General features: G+C 37.2%; 1 protein-coding gene across 1 annotated transcript in view; it reads right to left on the minus strand.

Annotated features, from left to right (window-relative positions):
- The window catches only part of UBE2G1 (ubiquitin conjugating enzyme E2 G1), a 106617-nt gene continuing 84733 nt past the window's right edge, over nucleotides 1-21884 (minus strand). The window contains exons 4-6 of the mRNA XM_008519349.2: nucleotides 21633-21811; nucleotides 16253-16375; nucleotides 1-3040 (exon numbers count right to left, since the gene is read on the minus strand). Coding sequence (XP_008517571.1) covers nucleotides 16289-16375; nucleotides 21633-21811 — 266 coding nt within the window. The 3' untranslated portion in view covers nucleotides 1-3040; nucleotides 16253-16288. The remainder of the gene's footprint in view (nucleotides 3041-16252; nucleotides 16376-21632; nucleotides 21812-21884) is intronic.

The raw sequence follows: 21884 nt of genomic DNA on the forward strand, positions 1-21884 counted from the left end.
TACAGCCTCTAAGTCATCATTTATTGATTTATAGAGCACCCATCACATGATCGAGGTGCTTTACAATACAGTAAACATCACAACAGAACTCACATAGTTAAATACAATCAACAAATTACAGAACTAAAAAAAACTGGAATGAAGCAACATTATGTCAAATTTCAAAGATGCTGAGAAGTGGCAGTACAAAAAAGGTAATTCCACCAACTGTAGACCAGACGGGCAAAAATACACAGGCACCACAACCCAAAATGGGCAGATTTGTAGAGGGTGAGTGAGCATATAAAATAAAATTTCACAACCAAGAATGAAGGCCATTAAAGATACTATGACACCCAAGTGATCATAGAACTAGTGGAATAACCTCACAAAGATATTACCTTATAATGACAATGAAACCAACTTCATATGGATTTTATACTCACAAAAAGAGGCCAGAAAGCCACTGAGATCATCCATCCCATAATGAGCAGAGACTGAAATCTGTAAGCCTTTATAAGAACTTGGAATAAATTTAGGAAACAGCCAATACTTCTACAGTCCATTAGACTATGTAGATGTTGATAGTTGGCACAAGGTTAGGGACAAAAATCCTTTTCCTAAAGCAGAGAGGACTCACCTCACACTAATGATGAGGCACTGGTGGGACAGAAGCCACCTGGATCAGTGTCACCTGAGTGTGGTTTAATATAAAATGTAGAGGCATTTAAATTCACACTGTCAGATGAACACTGGGAAAGGCACAGATGACACCTCTGACAGAGGAAAGGAAGTCAAAACATCTATCGTGGCCTGTGTTTCCCTATGTAGCACTGTCAGGCACTACATGGAAAGGAGTGTAAGAGAGGGGTACTCATTCCTGGCTCTCCCTTCTACTTCCCCTAGACCTAGCCCTAAATAACACGTGGTTATACCAAAGTCACTGCATTAAAGTGGCACTTAAAGTTCAAGAATAGCTGTCCCTGAGTTACTAGGTCATTTGCTACTCCCTCAAGAGTCAAATCCCATGTTTTAACTCAACAGATTGCTAGCCAAATTACAGCAATAGGAGAGCAAAATTCAGACTCCATTTTGCCACGAGCAACCACCATGTGAACAATTTCTGATTTAAGAGTAAAAGGGATTGCGTTCAAAGTCCCAGATAGGTGTGCAGTACTGGCACTTTGGGGCAATAGTTTTTTTACAGAGTCTTTGAAAAAACAAAGTCACAAACGAACCTCTTGAAGAAAACTGGGCTGCGATGAATCAAGTCAGACAATTTTCACATTCAGTCATTACACATTTATGGGCTTTTATTATGCTTCAGAGTGGAGAACAGACTGGGATTTAGAAAAATTACTCTCTACTGTGACTTCATCCTCAACCATTTAACTTCTGCTTAAAAAGGGGCATGCAAAGCCTGTCGAGGACTGGTCTACTTGCAGGAATCCTTGCACTCTTCTGCCAAAGCACTTCTCCAAACCCCACAGAACAGTGATGCACCACTTCTCAGTGATCCTCACAATTAACACCATGTCCCATCTGACACTATCTCAAGTTTTATCCCTTACGTGCCAAAGACTACTTCCCAATCCCAACCTCCACCAAACATAGAGGAACCTGGGCCTGCCTTTAACACTGCACATGCTCATTTTACCATTTCCTGAAGTTGTTTCAGAAAACTTATGATATGAAATATACTTATGCTCAAACACTAATAAAATCCAAGTGCACTATGTCAGTGACAGATCTATATGTCAAATAGCAACGCATTTACACTCCTGTAATGCTTTGAGATTCACATAAGAATCTAGATAGAGCCCAATACATAGACTGCCATGGCCATGTGATTTTCAAGTATTAAGTTTGCATAAGGAATCAACCTGAGATTTTTCTAAACTGCACTTCTCTGGCATTCAGTATTATAACCTTCATTCAATACAATAAAAGCCAACAACTTGACAATTATTGGAAAAAAATTATATTTTGGAAGAACTCACTACATAAGGTGACAGAATTCCAAAATCAAATTACATGAAAATATACATCGCAATTTCTTTGTACAATAGGTGGGAAAAATCTGCAGTGTAGAAGAATAGAGGCAAAGAAATATGAAGGGCTAAGGAGAAGGATATGAATGTGAACAGTATTTTTAATAGCAAATCCAAAAGTTAAGTAGAAAGAAAGCCTGTAGCTGTGCATGCTTTACTCATCCAACCTTAACATTAGGCAACTGGAGGGCATAAAACCAAATCAGAATTTTGTATTGTTTGGGGTAAATTTGAAGAAGTTGAATTCAGAACCAACTCTTTTAGTTTTCAGGGATAATGACTGAATTCAAGAGCTCTCAACAGCCAAAAAATGTTATTGCTACATCCAATCCAAGAGATGGGTGCAACTAGAATACAAAAAGGACAAAGCACCTAGTGATGACCACTCCTCTGAAGTCATCTTTAAAAATCAAGTAGTTGCTTATTAAGTATTTCAGTATTTGAATTAAATGATTTGAAAACTTTCTGACAGACGAGAGGAAAAGCAAAGGGGAGTGTCAAAACAAAGAAGATACAAAAGTTTAGTAAGTGAAAAGAGTTTAATGAAGCCTCAATGGTTTAAAGGAAACTAAATGGAAACTTTTAATCCTAATTGCTTTTCATCTGACATGCTTTAAGGAGTCTTTTAAAACTGATAAGAAACAATGAATAGGGAAAGAAAACCTGCTAAAATCTTTTAGAATTTACACGATTCTTATTCTACTACAAGAAAGCATTATTTGGTACAAGGTGTATTTGTGGATGTACATGAACAGTATATATATTATCCGGATCATGTTGTGCTATGTACAGGTCTTTACAATTCTTCCTGAAGGTTAAAACAGTTCATTAGAATTCAAAATGCGTAATCATCGGTAAGTTGGCACTTGTTAGGCTCTTGTCAGCATTGATACTGGCATGTTTTATTGCAGCCCAGTTCCAGCCAGTGTTTGCCAACTTGTTACAACAGAAGTCCAGCAATAGGTGGGTAGAGTGCAGGAAAAACAGTGCCATGTTTCTCAATTGGAGACCTACAACAAAACAAAGAGCATTATATAATGAACTTATAAATTACAAAAGAATTAACTGATTAGAAACTGTTACTCATATTCTATTTCTTTGGAAACGAGTTATTAATTTCATTTTAAGCTCACTTTTGTGCTTGTCCAGTATGATAGCCACATATGGCCATTTCCTTTTAAATTTAAATAATAGTATATAAAATTTAAAATTTAGTTCCTCAGTCATACTAGCCACACTTCAAGTGCTCAATATGGCTAATGACTACCATATTGAACAGTGCAGACGCAGAATATTTCCATCAGCGCAGAAAGTTCTATTACACAGCTATAATTTAGATTTTTCAATACTCTAAATGTCTTTCAACTTATATTATAGCTAGAGTCAAAAACAGAAGAACTACTTAAAAGTTAAGTGCTCGGGGAATTTACAAACATTTAAGGATACTCAGAGAAACAATTTAAGATTGCCACACTTCTCAACTTTCTAAATTTTATCCAATTCTCTAGGTTCACTCCAAACCCATTTTCTCCACGAAGCCTCCCATAACTGACCCTCCATCCCAGTTACCATTTTCTATTGTTTTGTATCTTGGAGTCTCGTGTCCTCAATTTGCTTAGAAATCAAGAACCACATCTAAATAAAAACAACTACCATCTTATTGAGTGCTTATTATATGCCAAGCAGAGTATTTAAGTGCTTTTACAAACTTATCCCATGGAATGTTCATCATCACTATATGGAGTTTCCCCCTATTTTACAGATAAAAGTGAAACAAGGTCACACAGCTAATAAGCGGCAGAGTTTCTTGCTCAAAAAGTTAGGAAAACATCCCACTGCTGGGTATCTATCCAAAGAGCTTGAAGTCAGCAATTCCAAAAGTCCTATGCACTCCGATGTTCATTGCAGCATTATTTACAATAGCCAAGACGTGGAAGCAACCTAAGTGCCCATCAACAGATGAATGGATAAAGAAGATGCGGTATATATATAACAATGGAATACTACTCAGCCATAAAAATGAACAAAATCGTCCCATTTGCAACATCATGGATGGACCTTGAGGGAATTATGTTAAGTGAAATAAGCCAGATAGAGAAGGACAATCTCTGTATGACTCCACTCATATGAGGAATTTAAAAATGTAGACAAAGAGAACAGATTAGTGGCTACCAGGGGAAAGGTGGGGTGGGGGGTGGACACAAAGGGTGAAGGGGTGCACCTGCAACACGACTGACAAACAATAATGTACAAGTGAAATTTCACAAGATTGTAACCTATCATTAACTCAATAAAAATTTTTTAAAAAGTTAGGAAAACACTAGGCTCAAGTTAAAAAAAAAGTATCATTTAATGATTGGACTTTTCAGAGACTTTATTATATTAATGTGTACTTTTAAATACATAGGGGGAGCAGGGAGGAGAATGCCTATTACTATTATATAAGATCAAGTGTTTGAGAAACTCAGAAACCTGTATTGTCTGCCAAGCACAATGTTGGGCACAAAGAACTCAAATAAAAGATGACTGGGAATTCAAGGGATAGAAGTTTAAACTCCTAACAAAGAAGCCAAATGTACTTAGAATTATGACAGATATTTAACTCCTATTAGACATGTTAAAAGTTCAGTGTGCCTTCTTCTAAAGCCCAGAATGAATTTATTAACGTTACAATCACCCAAATTCAACCATATCAAAGCTGTTGTGGGCGGAAAGAAAGCTGTGGGCCTATGTGTGGCCATACATGTGCCTACTTCCTTAATTTAGACTACCTCCCTAAGATAGCTCCTCAGAGGTAGAACTGCTACTAAACTTCTTTCCAAAGGGGTGGTAGCAGTCAGCGTAAACGGTCCCTAGCAAAGCACTGAAGGCACCAAATATGAACACATCACCTTCACCAGAGTCAAGTTCTACCATTTGCACACAGATACACATATGTGCACACATATTTTATTAGAAAATCTAAAGACATATACTGAAACTGAAGAGACATTGTTATCAAACAGGCATTGCAACTTTTAGGTAATGTTACTTGAATGTTTTTTCCAAAGATTATACAACACCCAAATTAATCCCTGGCCAATTAATCTCTCAGGGCTGAAAGAGGACTGGGTATATAGAGTTTGGGCATTCAGTAATCATTCCCCTATGGTATGAATAAGAAATTTCAGGGCCACAAAAGAATCATTTAAAAACTGTTTCCATGAGAGGTTTCTTTAAAAAAAAAAAATACTCCAGGGCCCGGCCTGGTGGCTCAGCGGTTAAGTTCCCATGTTTCGCTTCGGCAGCCCAGGGTTCACCGGTTCAGATCCCGGGTGCGAACACGTGCTGCTTGGCAAGCCATGCTGTGGTAGGCGTCCCACATATAAAGTAGAGGAAGATGGGCATGGATGTTAGCTCAGGGCCAGTCTTCCTCAGCAAAAAGAGGAGGATTGGCAGCAGATGTTAGTTCAGGGCTAATCTTCCCCAAAAAGAAAAAAAAGAAAAAGAAAAAATACTCCAGAGAGGACTGACCACAGAAAGTCATTAAATACCTAAAATCACGCAATCCAGCCTTTTAATAATGAGGATTCAACTTTAAGTAGCATTAGCTTCTTCAGCAGGAATAGAAAAATCTATTCTCCCCTCTTTGAATAAAACATATTCTAAACAGAGAAAAGCCCTCAGTACAGAAAAAGCAAGTTTGTTGTTCTTTTCTCTAGAAAGACAAATGTGAAACTGAATTACCTGCCTAAAACCCTAAATAAGTGGCACAGACCTGAAATAGTTATTTACATTTTTGTAAGCATATCCCATTTCTAAGTTAAAATATTTCTGCCTGTTATTAAAATCACACACTTTTATATTAATTGAAATTATATCAATTGTATGTCTTTATGAAATAATTTAAGTATCTGTCTTTTGCTTCAAACTTCCTCTTATTTCTGATTTTTAACCTACAAATCTGGAGATAGTTCACCTCTAAAGGATGAAAATGTCTTATTTCCTAAAACTAGAATCAAATCATTAATTTTTTTTTTCAAGATTGGCACCTGAGCTAACATCTGTTGCCAATCTTCTTTTTTTCTTCTTCTTCTTCTCCCCAGGGCCCCCCAGTACACAGTTGTGTATTCTAGTTGTGGGTCCTTCTGGTTGTGCTATATGGGACACTGCCTCAGCATGGCTTGATAAGGGGTGCCATGTCTGCGCCCAGGATCCAAACCAGCGAAACCCTGGGCCACCGAAGCAGAGCGTGCAAATTCAACCACTCAGCCACAGGGCCGGCCCCAAATCATAACTTTCTATGTGGCTACACAACTTAATCTTTTTAAAAGGCCTAAAAAATACAAAGCAGACAACTGTCTTTCCAAATAAAAACCGCTTTTTTTATGTTAAAGACAATAATAAAAGTAATTCCTCTCTCAGGGTAAATGTTCCAGTAACCTCAACCATTCTTAAGTGAAAGCAGTCCATGAGTTAAATAGCTTAGTATCAAGGAAGTTTTCCCCATTACCGTTCACAAGAAAGCTTCTAAAATTTGCAATTCATCTTACACTGCCATCCAGTATACTATGAGACAACTCTCGCCCCATCATCAACCCTTTGGCTTTTCCCCTCAAACTGAACTATTCTTATTCTTTGCTCACGTCATGGCATTAGTGACCATCCACACCCACTTCCTTTCTGAGCTCTGTAGTACTTCACTCTCCAAGCTCTCCTCCCTGTGACCAAGCAGCCCACATGTTTCAGTCTCCATTTCTTCCTCCTGTCCTCTAATTGGAAATTGTGCAAGATGTTGTCCTTGGCCCTAGTAAGTACTACTCTCTACACCAAATGAGTCTTTCTCTCTACTCTGGAGCCTTCCAATCTCACCAGCAGCTTTATGTCTACCTCTGTTCTAACCATTCAATATTTGGTCATGTGCTGACTTCTGAAAGCCATGCTCTGCTTCTATTCCCACCAGAGCTCATAAGGTGGTTTAATCTTACTTTTACTTTTTTTATGCCTGATCTAACTGACTAGAGGAACAGCTCTTTGGTGGCAAAGATAAGAGCTCAGGGTCTCCGGTTGTTGGTGTTACCTCTCATTTCGAGATATTTATTTTAAACCTTAAAAATATGCAACTGTTAAAAAGGAAGCAGACAGGGGCCAGCCCAGTGGTGTAATGGTTAAGTTTGTGTACTCTGCTTCAGTGGTCTTGGGTTCACAGGTTCAGATTCCAGGCACGGACCTAGTACCAGTCGTTAAGCCATGCTGCAGTGGCATCCCACATAAAACAGAGAAAGACTGGCACAGATGTTAGCTCAGGGCCAATCTTCCTCACATAAAATAAAATAAAAAGGAAGCAGATATATACTATAGAGCTAGCAAAATATCAAAAGACAATGTTAAAAAAAAAGAGGACAGAATGTATGCTATGTATACACTTATGTTACACACACAGACACATATATCGCACTTGTGTGTACATGTGTGTTGGGAGGAGAGTTAGACTTCAGAAAGATTAAACCATTATCAGTGGTCACTTGTGGGAGCAGCACTGGGGGGCTGAGATGGGAAAAAGATTTACTTTTCCTTACATATAGAAGTTTCTGTAATCCAAATTTTTGTAATGCCTGTTTTATTCCTGCAATTGGGGATGAGGAGGGGGAAGTGAGGAGAGAAAGAGAGGCACAACAACAATAAAGATATTTCCAGAAGGGATGATCAATAGTGTCAAACACTATGGAGATTAAGAATCAAAACTAAAATTAAGCCTTTCCAAAAGGTAGTCCCTGGCATCCTTTTTAGTTTAGTTTTCTGTGGAAAGCTAAGAAGATGAGCCAAGTGTTCTCAAAGACTGAGAGTTGAGGGAAAAAGGCAAAGCCCCTTTGTTCCCAGTCCCCTTTCCTCCTCCCTCAAGTTAAACACTATGGCAAATTTTATGAATTTTATGTATTTCTTCAAGTCTCTGGTGTTTTTAAACTTTTATTCTACCATATAGCTATGAAGAATAATATAGTGAGTTTTACTTTTTAATTTACATAAATGGTATCAAACTCTGTGTTATTTCTCCTTTTTTTGCAAATTGTTTTTCCTAGTCAAGACTGTGGTGTTTTTTTTAAGACAACATTTTATTTTTTATTTTTTTATTTTTTATTTTTTATTTTTTTATTTTTTCCTTTTTCTTCCCAAAGCCCCCCAGTACATAGTTGTATATTCTTCGTTGTGGGTCCTTCTAGTTGTAGCATGTGGGATGCTGCCTCAGCGTGGTTTGATGAGCAGTGCCATGTCCGTGCCCAGGATTCGAACCAACGAAACACTGGGCCGCCTGCAGCAGAGCGCACGGACTTAACCACTCGGCCACGGGGCCAGCCCCTCAAGACTGTGGTTTTTGAGATTTAACCATGTGATTATATATAACTGTAAGTGTATATTCTGCATTTTAGTTGCTGGAAAATATTTTATTGTACCAATCACAATTGATCAATACTGATGGGCCTCTTAAAAATGACACACGATACTGCAAGCAATATCCTTGTTATATGTCTCTCTGTACACATGTGCTAGAGTTTCTCTAATCTATACACCTAAATCACAGGATATGTTTTCAAATTAACTAGATATTACCAAATTGCTCTCCAAAGTTGGCGGAATAGCTTCACTCATGCCAGTATTTCAAGTGTACTGTTTCCCCAAATCCTTACACTTGGGTTTCTCAGACATTTTGATTTTTGACCTGATGGATTTGATGGTATCTCCCTGTAGCTTTGTATTTCTGATTACAAATGCAGTTGAGTTACTTTTCACATGCATAACAATCAGCTTTCTTTCTTCTTCTATTTATTATCTATTCATATCATTCTCCTTTGTGCTGATATTTTTCTTACTGATTCGCAGAAGCTGATTGTAGATTCTAGATGGAAATCCTGAGCAGTAGATAGTCACTAGTTTTTGTTCATTTTGTCTCATCATAATATTTAAGCTTTCAGTTTTGATATAGCCAAACTTGTAAAATTTTTCCCTTTTATGGGTATGTTACTTGTGCCTAATAAATCCTTCTCTACCTTGATATTCTCCTTTATTTTGTTCTATAGTTCTGCTTTTCATATTTACGTCTTATGTGTTCAAAGTTTTTTGGAGATAGCATAGCTTCTTCCCTACCTCAGTCAACAAGATCACTCACTACAGAGCACCTGCACCAGTGGGAGTGAAAGGAATAAATCCTTGCAGCAGATTGGGTAGATTTTTCACTTTTCTTCATAATGTTATTGTATCACAGGAGATCAGAAAGGCTCAACATCTCAGGAGCCTTAATTTTAAGGAGATATGGGTGAGATGTGGAGGCTAATCCTTGAATGATCTGAATAGATCCAGCAAGGATGTGGTCATCTTGTGATAAGCACCTACTCCAAATGTGATCTCAAATAAGCAATGGAGAAAATATGGCTGCTTTGGAGGAACAGAAGCCATATACATGGAGCCATATATACTCCTATTTGTGAGAAATGACTGGATTCATGCACACACATCTGCAACTAGGTATGGCAGAAAGTCTTCTATCTTATTGCGATGGGTTACACAATGCTAGTATGCTGAGTTGAGTTCCCTAGGAAACAGATTCTAAGGCAGAGATTTGTACAAAGTTTACTGACAACTGCTTCCAAAAACAAGAGAGGGAAACAGGATTAAGCAGAAGATGAACTGAGGGGTCGGTTGAAACAAAGGTTTCAGTTAATCCCACATTGGGATGGCCTTTCAGAAAATTCCCAAACTAAGAAAAGAGAGCCAGTGGTCCAGGCCTTTGTACCAGCTCATCTGTTCCCCAAACCAACCAGTCACTGGATGCAGGCGACCCCCAGGTAAGGGCAAGTCATCTCTTTTAGCTGAGGGCAATTCCTAGAGAGCAACTCAGTTATGAGTTATCAGCAGACACCATTCCCAGAAGGCTGCAGCATGACTGCTTCCCTCTGGGCAGGAGACAATTAACATTCACTACATTTAGCACATCTTCTCTTATCTCTTACTCGTTCCCTCTGATGAAGCCAACCACCACGTTGTTAGCTGACCTATGGCGAGGCCCACATGACAAAGAACTGCGAGAGGACTCTAGCCAACAGCCAGCGAGGAACAGAATCCTATCAAGAACCACTTGAGTGAACCTAGAAGCAGATCCACCAGCAGCTGAGCCTTAAGATGATTGCAGTGCCTAACCAACACCTCGGCTGCAGCATTACGAGGGACCCAGAGCCAAAAGACTTAACCGAGTCATACCCAGATCCCACATTTATGGAAACTATGAGATAACAAATGTTGTTTTAAGCCACTAAACTTTAGATGATTTGTAACACAGCAATAGAGAACTAATACAATCCCTCTAGCCTTGACGCAGAACAAAAAGTCCTCTTGTCTAGTGGTATAGAATGTGGCCATGCTGTTGATCTGTGGGAAAGGGAAGATTTGTTTCTCCCTTTTTCCTCTCTCTTCTTCCCATCCCACAGCTGAATTAGAAGACAGGTAAGGTTATTAATAATCTTTATATAGGACAAAGTATAAACACTAGGAAAAAGTGAAATACAAATACTGCATCATTCCATTTATATGGGGTATCTAAAGAAGTCAAACTCACAGAAACAAAAGCAGAATGGTGTTGCCAGGAGCTGGAGAGAGAAGGAAACAGAGTTGTTCAATAGATATAGAGTTTCGGTCATGCAAAACAAAGTTCTAGAGATGTGTTGTACAACAACGTGCGTATAGGTAATACTGTAACGCACACACAAAAATTGTTAAGAGGGTAAATTTATGTATGTGGTTTTTACCATAATAAAAAAAAAAAACAGTGAAATAAAGAAAGTCTGGGTGAGGTACATCAAATATAATACTTCCATTTTCAGAAAACATTATATGTTATGGATTTTGATGTAGACATTTAAAAAACAATTTTAAATTAAATTTACTTTTTGTTCAACCCAAATAAGAGTGCACCTTTTACAAGTGCTTACTGCGGGTTTTATTTCACATCTACATCCTCCAATGACTAAAGATACTGAGGATATTCAGGAAGTGCCTGCTGACAAGCTGTGAAAAGAGCGAGTCTTTGAGAAGAGTCTGAGTGATAGGCTGTGCTAAACCTGCTACAAGCCAACAGGTTTCTACGGTATAGCCTTAAGTATTAAAAATTATGTAATGACAATGACATTTAAAGATTATGTGGGCACTTCAATTCTACAGAATACCATGCTCTGTGCATCAGGTAAAGAGTAAAACACAGACCCACTTTTAGAAGACATGAGTTAAGTCATGGATTTTGATGTGATTTTTTAATCCAATTTTGAAATGATTTCACTTTTAGTGCAATCCAAACAGATGAGTGGGTTCAGGTTCTTATTGAGGTTTTTGTTTCTCAATTGCACCAAATTATATGTAACAAGAGGAGTAGGACAAATTCATAAATGACTGAAAGTTAAGACTCCTTAAGTGCTACAGTGCTTCAGAAAGGGAAGAATTTGCTCGAGGGAATGCTTGCTGAATAAATGGTGAGATGCATTTTAGAAAGAGGCAGACTATTCAAGCAAAGGAGTAACTACTAGTAATTTTAACGAATACACAATAGACAAGACTGGGTACCTGAATGCTGATTTAAGAAGTCTGTGTTAATTACTCGTCAATCAACGTTTCCCAAAGAATGTTTGTCTCTGCCCATACTGGGCCAAAGGATCCTCCTGATGAGTTACAAAATGACAACAAAATACAAATTCCTTTATTGAGTTCTTATCAATGAAAATCACACAGTTAAAGGACTATAGATTTCTACACAAAAGCTTCAGCTTAATAAGTAACATAAGTTCGGAATAGTAACTAAAATTAATCATTCAAAAAATAAGCATATTAATTTCACTTAAAATTATGTTCTATCAAGAACTCCAGGGGCCATACCCTTTCACAATAGAGCAAAGCTGTTACAAGGCAAGTACGAACAGATCTGGGGTACTTGCAACTTTAAAAAAGGATGCTTTAAAAAAGGATACTTTGTGGCGCGCCAGCCCAGCCGCACAGCAGTTAAGTTTGCGCATTCCACTTTGGCAGTCCAAAGTTCAGGTCCCAGGCAGTGGCGCTTGACCGCTTATCAAGCCATGCTGTGGTAGGTGTCCCACATATAAAGTAGAGGCACAGATGTTAGCTCAGGGCCAATTTTCCTCAGCAAAAAGAGGAGGACTGGCAGTAGATGTTAGCTCAGGGCTAATCTTCCTCAAAAAAAAAGGATGCTTTGCTACTTATGTGTGAACAGTGCTGACCAACGTTCGTCAAGATTTCCAATCACTGCTTCCTTACTCTTTAATTACAAGTTATTAGTTTAGTTTCATCATTAACATTATATTATTTTTCAATTAACCTATTCTATGCAAAGAGGTATTTTACTTCAACATTATTTTTTGCCTCTCTCTTCTTGAAAGTGAACTTTAATCTTGATAAATATACTTTAAAGAGAAGTGTATGTTATGATCAAATATAAATTAACTCTAACCCCACTAGCAAAAGAGATAATATATAATCCCTTACAAAATTTGTCTGTGACGCTGCATTAGTATTTATTTATTTAACTAATTTCCAATATACTGTCAAGGTAAATATAATAAAATTCTTGGTTATTTCCTAAATTTATAAAGTACTGTTTTTAAGGTAAAATCACACATAAGCTTAGGCTTCAATATTTGTTATTTTGTTTCTCTTCAATTCTTTGTTGTCGCCAAGCTCTTTTCTGACTGGAAAATGGTATGGGGTAAGGAAAACTAGCCCTCAGAGTGTTTGTCATTCCTAAGATGTCATCATACCCATAAAGAATCAATGCAATGACATGAGTTTTCTGAAGCCTAACATGGCAGTTGTATCCAATTTGATCTAAGGTGGTGGGAAGCAAGAGGCAAAAGAAGGGAAAAGCCACGGACCCTTGACTAGATGTGAGGGAGGTATCACAGGTAATGATAACAAAATAAGGATTATTAGCAAAAATAAACAGCATAGATATAAATAAGATGGTGAAAAACAGCAATAATTTGACAACTGCAAGGTTATTGTTGTATCTGGTGGCAACGGAAAGAAGTAAGGTTAATTTTCACCATTTCAGATTATTATAAGGAGATCTAAAAGTAGATATGAGTCTTTTCAGAAACAAGAGACACCAAACACGAACACAGAATAAGTGGTGGATAGATCTTAGCCTTACTTCTAATTTGCACCTCTGCATTTGAAATGTTTAATCATAAAAATAATAAATAAAAATTAAGACAGTGTGATACTGGTTCAGGGACAGACAAGCCATCCAAAAAAACACAGAAAGATCAGAAACAGATCAACACATACCTTGAAATGTAACTTTATAACATAACTGACACTACATCAGTGGGGAAAGGATGGACTTGTCAAAAAATGATGTAGTCAACAGCTATACATTGGGGGATGGGAGGGTAAAGTTGAACTACCTCACATCATACACCAAGCAATTTCTGTGGATTCAACACATAAACGAGAGGCAACATTAGAAAACTTTTAGAAGACAACATACAAAAGTAGTTTTCTGATGGCAAGGAAGCAACTAAGACAAAAAGTAAAATCCACACAGGAAAGAACTAATAAATTCCACTTCATTAAAATTAAGAACCCCGGAGGCCAGCCCCGTGGCCGAGTGGTTAAGTTCACACACTCCACTTCGGCGGCCCAGGGTTTCACTGGTTGGATCCTGGGTGCGCACATGGCACCCTTCATCAAGCCATGCTGAGGCGTTGTCCCACACAGCACAACCAGAAGGACCCACAACTAGAATATACAACTACGTACTAGGGGGTTTTGGGGATAAGAAGAAGAAAAAGAAGATTGGCAACAGATGTTAGCTCAGGTGCCTATCTTCAAAAAAAAAAAAAAAAAAAAATTGAAGAACCTCTGTTCATCCAAAGATACCATAAAGAAAGTGAACTGACAAGGATACAAACCAATAACCTAACAGAAAAATAGTCCAAAGGCCAGAACAGGCATTTCACAGAGCAAACATCAGTGATAAAACACATGGAGCAATACCCAATTGCATTGGCAACTAGGGCCATGCACATTAAGACCATAATGACAAATCACCTTACACCTTTCAGATTAAAAATTTTGCAGAAGTATGATAATATCAAATGTTGGAGAGAATATGGAGCAAATAGAACACGTATCCTTGCCAAAAAAGAGTATAAATAAATGCAACATTCTGGAAAGCAATTTGGTATTATCTAGCCAGTGATGTGCATATACCCTTAACTCAACAATTCCATCCTTAGGTACACATCCTAGAGAAACACTGGTAGTACGTGTGCACCAAGAAACAAGGATAGCCGCATTTTCTATAACAGCAAAAGCAAACAAACAAAAAACCCCACCCCAATTCAAAAAATACCTGCAATGAGAATCAAAAGTAGAGAGGTTATTTATCTAATGAAATACCACGTAACAGTAAAAACAGATGAAATATAGCTATACATAACACAGACCTATTTCAAGAATATAACATTGAGCAATAAAAGTCACAAAAGAATGCATACACTATAATTCCGTGTATATATATAGTTCAAAATCATCAATACAGTGTTTGGGAATACACACGACAAAATTATGAAGAAAAGCAATGGTAAACACAGAATTGAGAATATGAAAAAAGGATGGGACAGAGGAGGGGAATATAAGGGATGTAAAAGGTAACAGTAAAGTTTTTTTTATTAAAATAGGTAGCAAGTACAGGGATGTACCATAAATTGGGATTCTTTAGAAGCTATATTTCATAAATGGTTTTTATCACCTCAAAAAAAAACCCCAAATAACTTTAATGTCACACATTTGCTCAATTCATCTACACCATGTCCTCTTTTAAGCCAGATGAGTGGCTTCAATATTTGACTCATTGCTGGATTTGAGATAAACTTGTGGACAGATGACATACAACAATAAAAGGGAATTTTTCCTATTGGTACTATGAGTTATGAATGAGGAGATAAAGACCAATTAAAACAAGAAAGGTAGATGTTTAACGGTCTTGCCAGTATATTCCAAAATATGATTTTTCTTTTAAAAAGTTAGAAAACAAAAATTTAAGTCATCCTTTACCACATATAAGTATGAGAAGATAGAAAGAAATTTCAGTGCCCAGCAGTGGTCAACAAAATGGTAGGCCAAAAGGTAAAATGGAAGAAACTAAACTGAAATAAGTACTTTATCATTAGAAATTTCACCATCAGCAAAAAAGAATACATTGTTACCATACTAAATAGTTTAACATACAATATTTAGTTAAAATCCACTGGGTCTACTAAGAAAAAAGTAAGCAAGCTACAATGTTTCTGTTGAGAAACAGCAGACTACTGAATACCACCACTAAAAAATGAAGCCAATGCCAATAGGCACATGAAAAGAGGCTCACCACCACTGATCATCAGGGAAATGCAAATCAAAACTACACTACGATATCACCTTACACCCGTTAGAATGGCTAAAATAACCAAAACAAAAAATAACAAATGCTGGAGAGGTTGTGGAGAAAAAGGAACCCTCATACACTGCTGGTGGGAATGCCAACTGGTGCAGCCACTATGGAAAACAGTATGGGGATTTCTCAAAACACAGAAATACCACATGACCCAGCCATCCCACCAGAGGGTATCCATCCAAATAACTTGAAATCAACAATTCAAAGAGACTCATGCACCCCTATGTTCATTGCAGCATTATTCACAACAGCCAAGATGTAGAAGCAATCTAAATGCCCATCAACTGATGATTGGATAAAGAAGATGTGGTATATATATACAATGCAACACTACTCAGCCATAAAAAAGGATAAAATCGTCCCATTCACAACAACATGGATGGATCTTGAGGGTATTATGTTAAGTGAAATAAGCCAGATAGAGAAAGACAATCTCTGTATGACTCCACTCATATGTGGAAGTTAAACACGTGGAAAAAGAGAACCGATTAGTGGTTACCGGAGGGGGGGGCGGGGGCGGGCGGGGCACAAAGGGTGAAGTGGTGCACCTACAATATGACTGACGAATAATAATGTACAACTGAAATTTCACAAGGTTGTAAATTATCATAACCTCAATTAAAAACAGAATAGAAACAAAAAAAAAGCCAATGAAAACAAGCCATTAAAATACTCAAATCACACAATTTCCAAAAACAGATACAATATTTATAAAAAGGCAAAAGTAGTATGACTTTTAAAATGAACTTACCCTGAAATAAGTGAAGTTACAGCTGTTGAATAAATGTCACTCAAAAGCAGTCTCTTGGCTTTTTCTTACACAGCGGGCAACTTTCCTTTTGAATTCTCCATTTCTGTCTTCCCTCCATTCTTTCTGTAGGTATAAAAGTAACATCAAGTGAATTTATGCAAACTCCTCTTACACTCTCAAATACTAATTTTAATATTGAATGTAATGCTTTGGCAATATGCACACTTTTAAAATGTTAAAAAGTTGAAAAGGTAGAAAAGCAGTCAAAAAATACTTCTGTGCAAGGCACTCTACTTATAAGAGCAGAATTCCCCTATGCAAAGTACCTCCACAGACAAAACTCTCTTAAAAAAAGGAAAAAGCCATGAAGAACATTAACAGTTTTGGATTACACTGAAAGAAAACTACAATTTACAAATAAGATACCAAAGCTATCTAAAGGATTGCCAACTCCCCCTGTTGGAACCAACCAGAAAATAAAGTACTCATACAAATGCCACCTCCTATACAGAGTAGACGGGTGGAGTGCATCATACTGAGATGATATTGAGTACAATTCCAAATTTCAAATTTCAGTGACAATATCACTATCACTAAAAATGGAACACAAAACAGCACCAGCACAGTTTCACATGAGAACAGAACTGATTTACCTAGCGTGTAAATAGCAAGAAATTCTCATAAAACTGCCCAGTCTTTTTTTCCATTTTTTAATATCATCCATTTAGGGATAGCAAAAACTACAGAAATCTTTAATCCTTGCCTTCGCAGAGGAAGAGATCTGAAAAACAATTTTTGCCCTCAAAGCAAGGCACCCTAGAAAGCTAATCATTACAACAAATTATGATATAATCTATAATGCTGACATATACAGAGATGTGGAGATGTTCGCTCAAGTATTTATGAATAAAATATTATGAAGTCTGTAATTACCTCATTATCATTTTTAAGTACGAGGAAGAAAAGGGCAACAGGGCAACTCCAGGCAAAGAGGGAAGGTCAATCTTAAGAAAAAAAATCACCTAAAAATAGCCCTTAGCAGACAGAATTAAGACTGAGAGAAGGGAGATCAGACAGGAAGCCTCTACAATAATGCAGGTAAGAAATAAAAAAGACCCAAGTCAATGGCAGGGGAGTGGGAATGACTTTAGAGAGACAATATAGTATGACTGACATTCTCTGGTGACTAAGACAAGATTGGACAAGGAAGTTTAGGTAAAAGGATAGATTGGTATTGGTAGATGATGCTTTCAAAGCAGGAACCAGCTAAGATAACCACCATTTGTTGACTGCTCTACGCCATACACCGTGGATGACCAGAAAGGTGATAGTATCATCTGCATTTTATAAATGGGGAGCCAGTGAATTCAACAGAGCAAAAGGCACATACATTTCTTTCTGCTCTCCTGAGACCCTATTAAAATGACCATATTGGAACTTTTTTTAAAGGTATAAATCCTCAATATCAAAACAAATGGCAGGAAAGTCACCTAAAAATGGGGGTAAATTTTTTCTGGAAGACCAAAAACAGATGGAAGAGTGAGGAAACGTACAGCAGAGAAGAGAAAGTAGCCTGGAGAAGTCTCAATGGAATCAGACCAAAGGAAGGAAAGGACCTATTGAACAAAACCCTAAAGAAGTTAAAGTTTAGAAAGGGCAGATCTGAGAAGAGTCAGTAAGAAGTAGGGCTGAAAACAGATTAACAGAAAGTCTGTATAAGTCAATAGTTTGGCATCCTTCTCCCACCTATATCCAAAATTTAACACCCTCCTAAGATAACAACAGTAATGATGATGATATATAGGCTTTACATAAATATACTTAAGAGCACTCGAACTAGAACTAGAACTGCTAGTGTAGGTATTGGTACTGAAAGTAATTACTTCTTCATTTTGGCATTTAAATGACACCCCTCTTCCTCCAACTCTTACTCTTAGTTTAGTATCTGGCTTTGTACCCACATTCTAAAGTGGAACAAATTTCTGCATGCATGCACACACCTACACATACCCATGCACACAGCTCCAATTTGCCTTCCTAGACCCTCATTTCTTACCACTTCCTTTGTTTTTTAAAGATTGGCACCCGAGCTATCAATTGTTGCCAATCTTTTCTTTGATTTTTGGGTTTTTTTCTGCTTTTTTCCTCCAAATCCCCTCAGTACATGGTTGTATATTTTAGTTGCAGGTCCTTCTAGTTGTGGCATGTGGGACGCCACCTCAGTGTGACCTGATGAGTGATGCCATGTCCATGCCCAGGAGCCGAACTGGTGAAACCCTGGGCTGCGGAAGCAGAGTGCGCGAACCCAACAACTCGGCCACAGGGCCGGCTCTCTTTACCACTTCTTACTCATGAACAGAGAAATGTGTAGAAAGCCTACAGAGTTCTGAAGTAGACTTCAAAATACAAAACAAAGTGTCATTAGTCTTTGGGTGGTGAGCATGATGTAATCTACACAGAAAGCAAAATATATTGATGGACACTCGAAATTTATATAATACTATAAACCAATGTTATGACAATAAAAAAATTTAAAAAGAAAAAAGTACAAAAGAAAAATCGACGTCAGAGAAAGAGACTTCAGAATTTAACTTTTTAAAAATCTCTAATTAGAATTCCCAAAAGTCTAAAGAACTACTACGTTGATTAAACAGTGATAAGATTTTATGGAAAAGGAATTAATGGAGAGAAGAACAAGTTATTTAAAATCAAAAGTAATACTGCCAAAATGAAAACTCAAAATCAGCACTATTTTAGATGAAACAAGGGATCAATCTGGGTAATAGCTACAACTTCAAAAAAGAAAAGAATACTAAACATGGGAAAACTCTTAAAATGAAAAAGAAAATTCCCACAGCTGAAGTCTTCAAAGCATACATCAACTACAATGAAGGAAAATTTTAAGGTGTATATAACAATGTGAAATTTCAGAAAACCAAGAATCAAGAAAAGGACCTAAAGGGAACGGTGGTGGGGGCAGCACCTACAAATGGAGAAGAATTAGCCTAGCATCAACTTCCTCATCAACAAGAATAAATGCTAAATATAAATTCTTTAGCAATTTGATTCTCTCCCCTACAAGTCTATAAACAAACTATCAATCAAATATAAGGGCAGGATAAAAACACTTCTAGACATGTAAGGACTCAAGATTTAATTCCCATACACCTTTCCAAAACATTACCCAAGGATAAAGTACAGCAAAAGGAAGTCAACCAAGAAAAGAAGAAATAGGATCCAGGAAACAAATGATCCAGTTCAGAAGAACAGGAAAGAGAAATCCAAGGATGGCAGCGAAGCAGCAGACTGAGTTAATCTAATCTGGAAACAAAGGATGGAGGGACCTAGGAATTTCCTTCCTGGAATAGGTATCAGTCATTGAGAGGTTAGAAGAACATATGAAAATATGATAAAAGGAATACAGTGCAAGAGGGAAAAGCAAGTAAGAAAGGTAAAGAGAACTGTTTACAAGAAAGCTATGGTTTAAATATGAGACAACTGGTTAAATCAGAAAAATAAGCAGTGGGTTTCAAGAAAAAGAAGGATATAGATTCTGCACAAATTGCAGTGTTGAGATCAGAAGTCATGTTTGCATATTTCAAATTCATATTAAGGCCCATTTCTACCCTTATGGAAATGTTTAGCATCAAGAGAATGACCCGTTGTTTCACGACTCAGATGTTTTGAGGAGATAATTTTTGCATATTCATATTCTCAAGTATTTGCTCTTAATTTATCCTTCATGAAGATTAAAACACAACTTGTCAGCTCTGATCTTATTAAAAAGAGCTAATAGTCGACCATAAATCAAATGAAACAGTAATTAGTTCTCTCAATATATGATTTCACAGGACTTTTTAAAAAAACTATCACCTCTTCTCCCTTACTGCCTCCTATGTTGTCTGGACTAATACTTGACTAAATAGAAAGAATGATTTTCTGCCAGTTTTTCCTTCAATTTGATTACTAAATTCAAAAATTCAAAGCCACAAATTTACAAGGGGGTTATCCATGTAGTGTTTTTCTACATATAAAGTCTCATTCAAGTTTTAATAGATTGACTTAATAGGTTCTTGAAGTAACCCAAGAAAAAAGGTGAATTTAATCTCCTGGCTTTCATATATACTTACAAAAGTTCCAAGACCTAGAACAAAAAGTATTTCAAAGAAGGAGAGAAGGCTGAGGAACTAGGACTATTCTAGATTAAAGGAGTAATAAAACATGAATACAAAATATAATGTGTATTCGTAGAGTCTAGATTTTCAACAGAAAAAAGCAGCTATAAAGAACAATATTGGAGAAAGTTGAGTATGAACTGTATATGTACATTCAATAACAGTACTGTATCAATGATAGACTTGTACCATGCTTATATGGAAAGATAACCTTGTTCTTAGAAGATATAGGCTGAAGTGTTTAAACGTGAAGACTTAGGATATCTGTAACGCATTCACACAATGTTGTAAAATCTCCACAACTGGTGAATCTAGGTAAAGGGTATAGAAGTGTTTATTTAACTAATGAAACTTTTTTGTAAATCTGAAAGTTTTAAAAATAAAAACAGGAATAAAAATATAGACTTTAGGTCTGGCCCGGTGGCGCAGCAGTTAAGTGTGCACATTCTGCTTCTCGGCAGCCCGGGCTTCACGGGGTCGGATCCCAGGTAGGGACATGGCACCGCTTGGCAAGCCATGCTGTGGTAGGCGTCCCACATATAAAGTAGAGGAAGATGGGCATGGATGTTAGCTCAGGGCCAGTCTTCCTCAGCAAAAAGAGGAGGATTGGCAGCAGATATATATGGACTTTAATAGGAACTTGATACTAAATTTCCTCCAGCATGATAACAGTATTATGAAAGAAGGTGTCCTTATTCTTAAAAGACCTAGGTTCAAGTATTCAGGGGTGAAGCTTAGTTATGTCTGTAACTAACTATCTACCTACCTAATCTACTTATCCTGTCTATCCTATCTATCTATTTATCTATCTACCTATTTCTGAGGAAGATTAGCCCTGAGCTAACATCTGCCACCAATCCTCCTCTTTTTGCTGAGGAAGCCTGGCTCTGAGCTAACAATATGCTCATCTTTCTCTACTTTATATGTGGGACGCCTGACACAGCATGGCTTGATGACTGGTGCATAGGTCTGCATCCAGGATCCAAACTGACCACCAAAGTGGAACATGCGAACTTAACCACTGCGCCACCAGGCCAGCCCCTGTAACTTATTTTTATACAGATTCAGGAGAAAAATAAATGGATATAAATATACAGATACACACATACAAATATTCACACACACAAATATACACATAAAGATACTATAGTTCTCATCGAGTTTAATTAAAGGGAAGCACAGATGTATGCATGTGACCACCTTACCGCAGCATCAACGTTAGCAGGTGAGTCTCCATTAGGGTCTGCCAGCATAGAAATGACACTAATCATGATGGTTTCCACAGTGTGAATAGGGAGCCAGCGTTCCTCTGGCTTTTCATAACCATATTTATCTTCTCCAGGCTCATGAAGAATAGAAATGCATACATCACCATTTTTATCAACTGCAAAATTAGAAAATAAGAGTTTTGTTTAAAATATTTAAAATAATTTGGTTATACATAAAATATCTATTAT

This window comes from Equus przewalskii, chromosome 10 (genome assembly GCF_037783145.1).
Source record: "Equus przewalskii isolate Varuska chromosome 10, EquPr2, whole genome shotgun sequence".
Classification (NCBI taxonomy): Eukaryota; Metazoa; Chordata; class Mammalia; order Perissodactyla; family Equidae; genus Equus; species Equus przewalskii.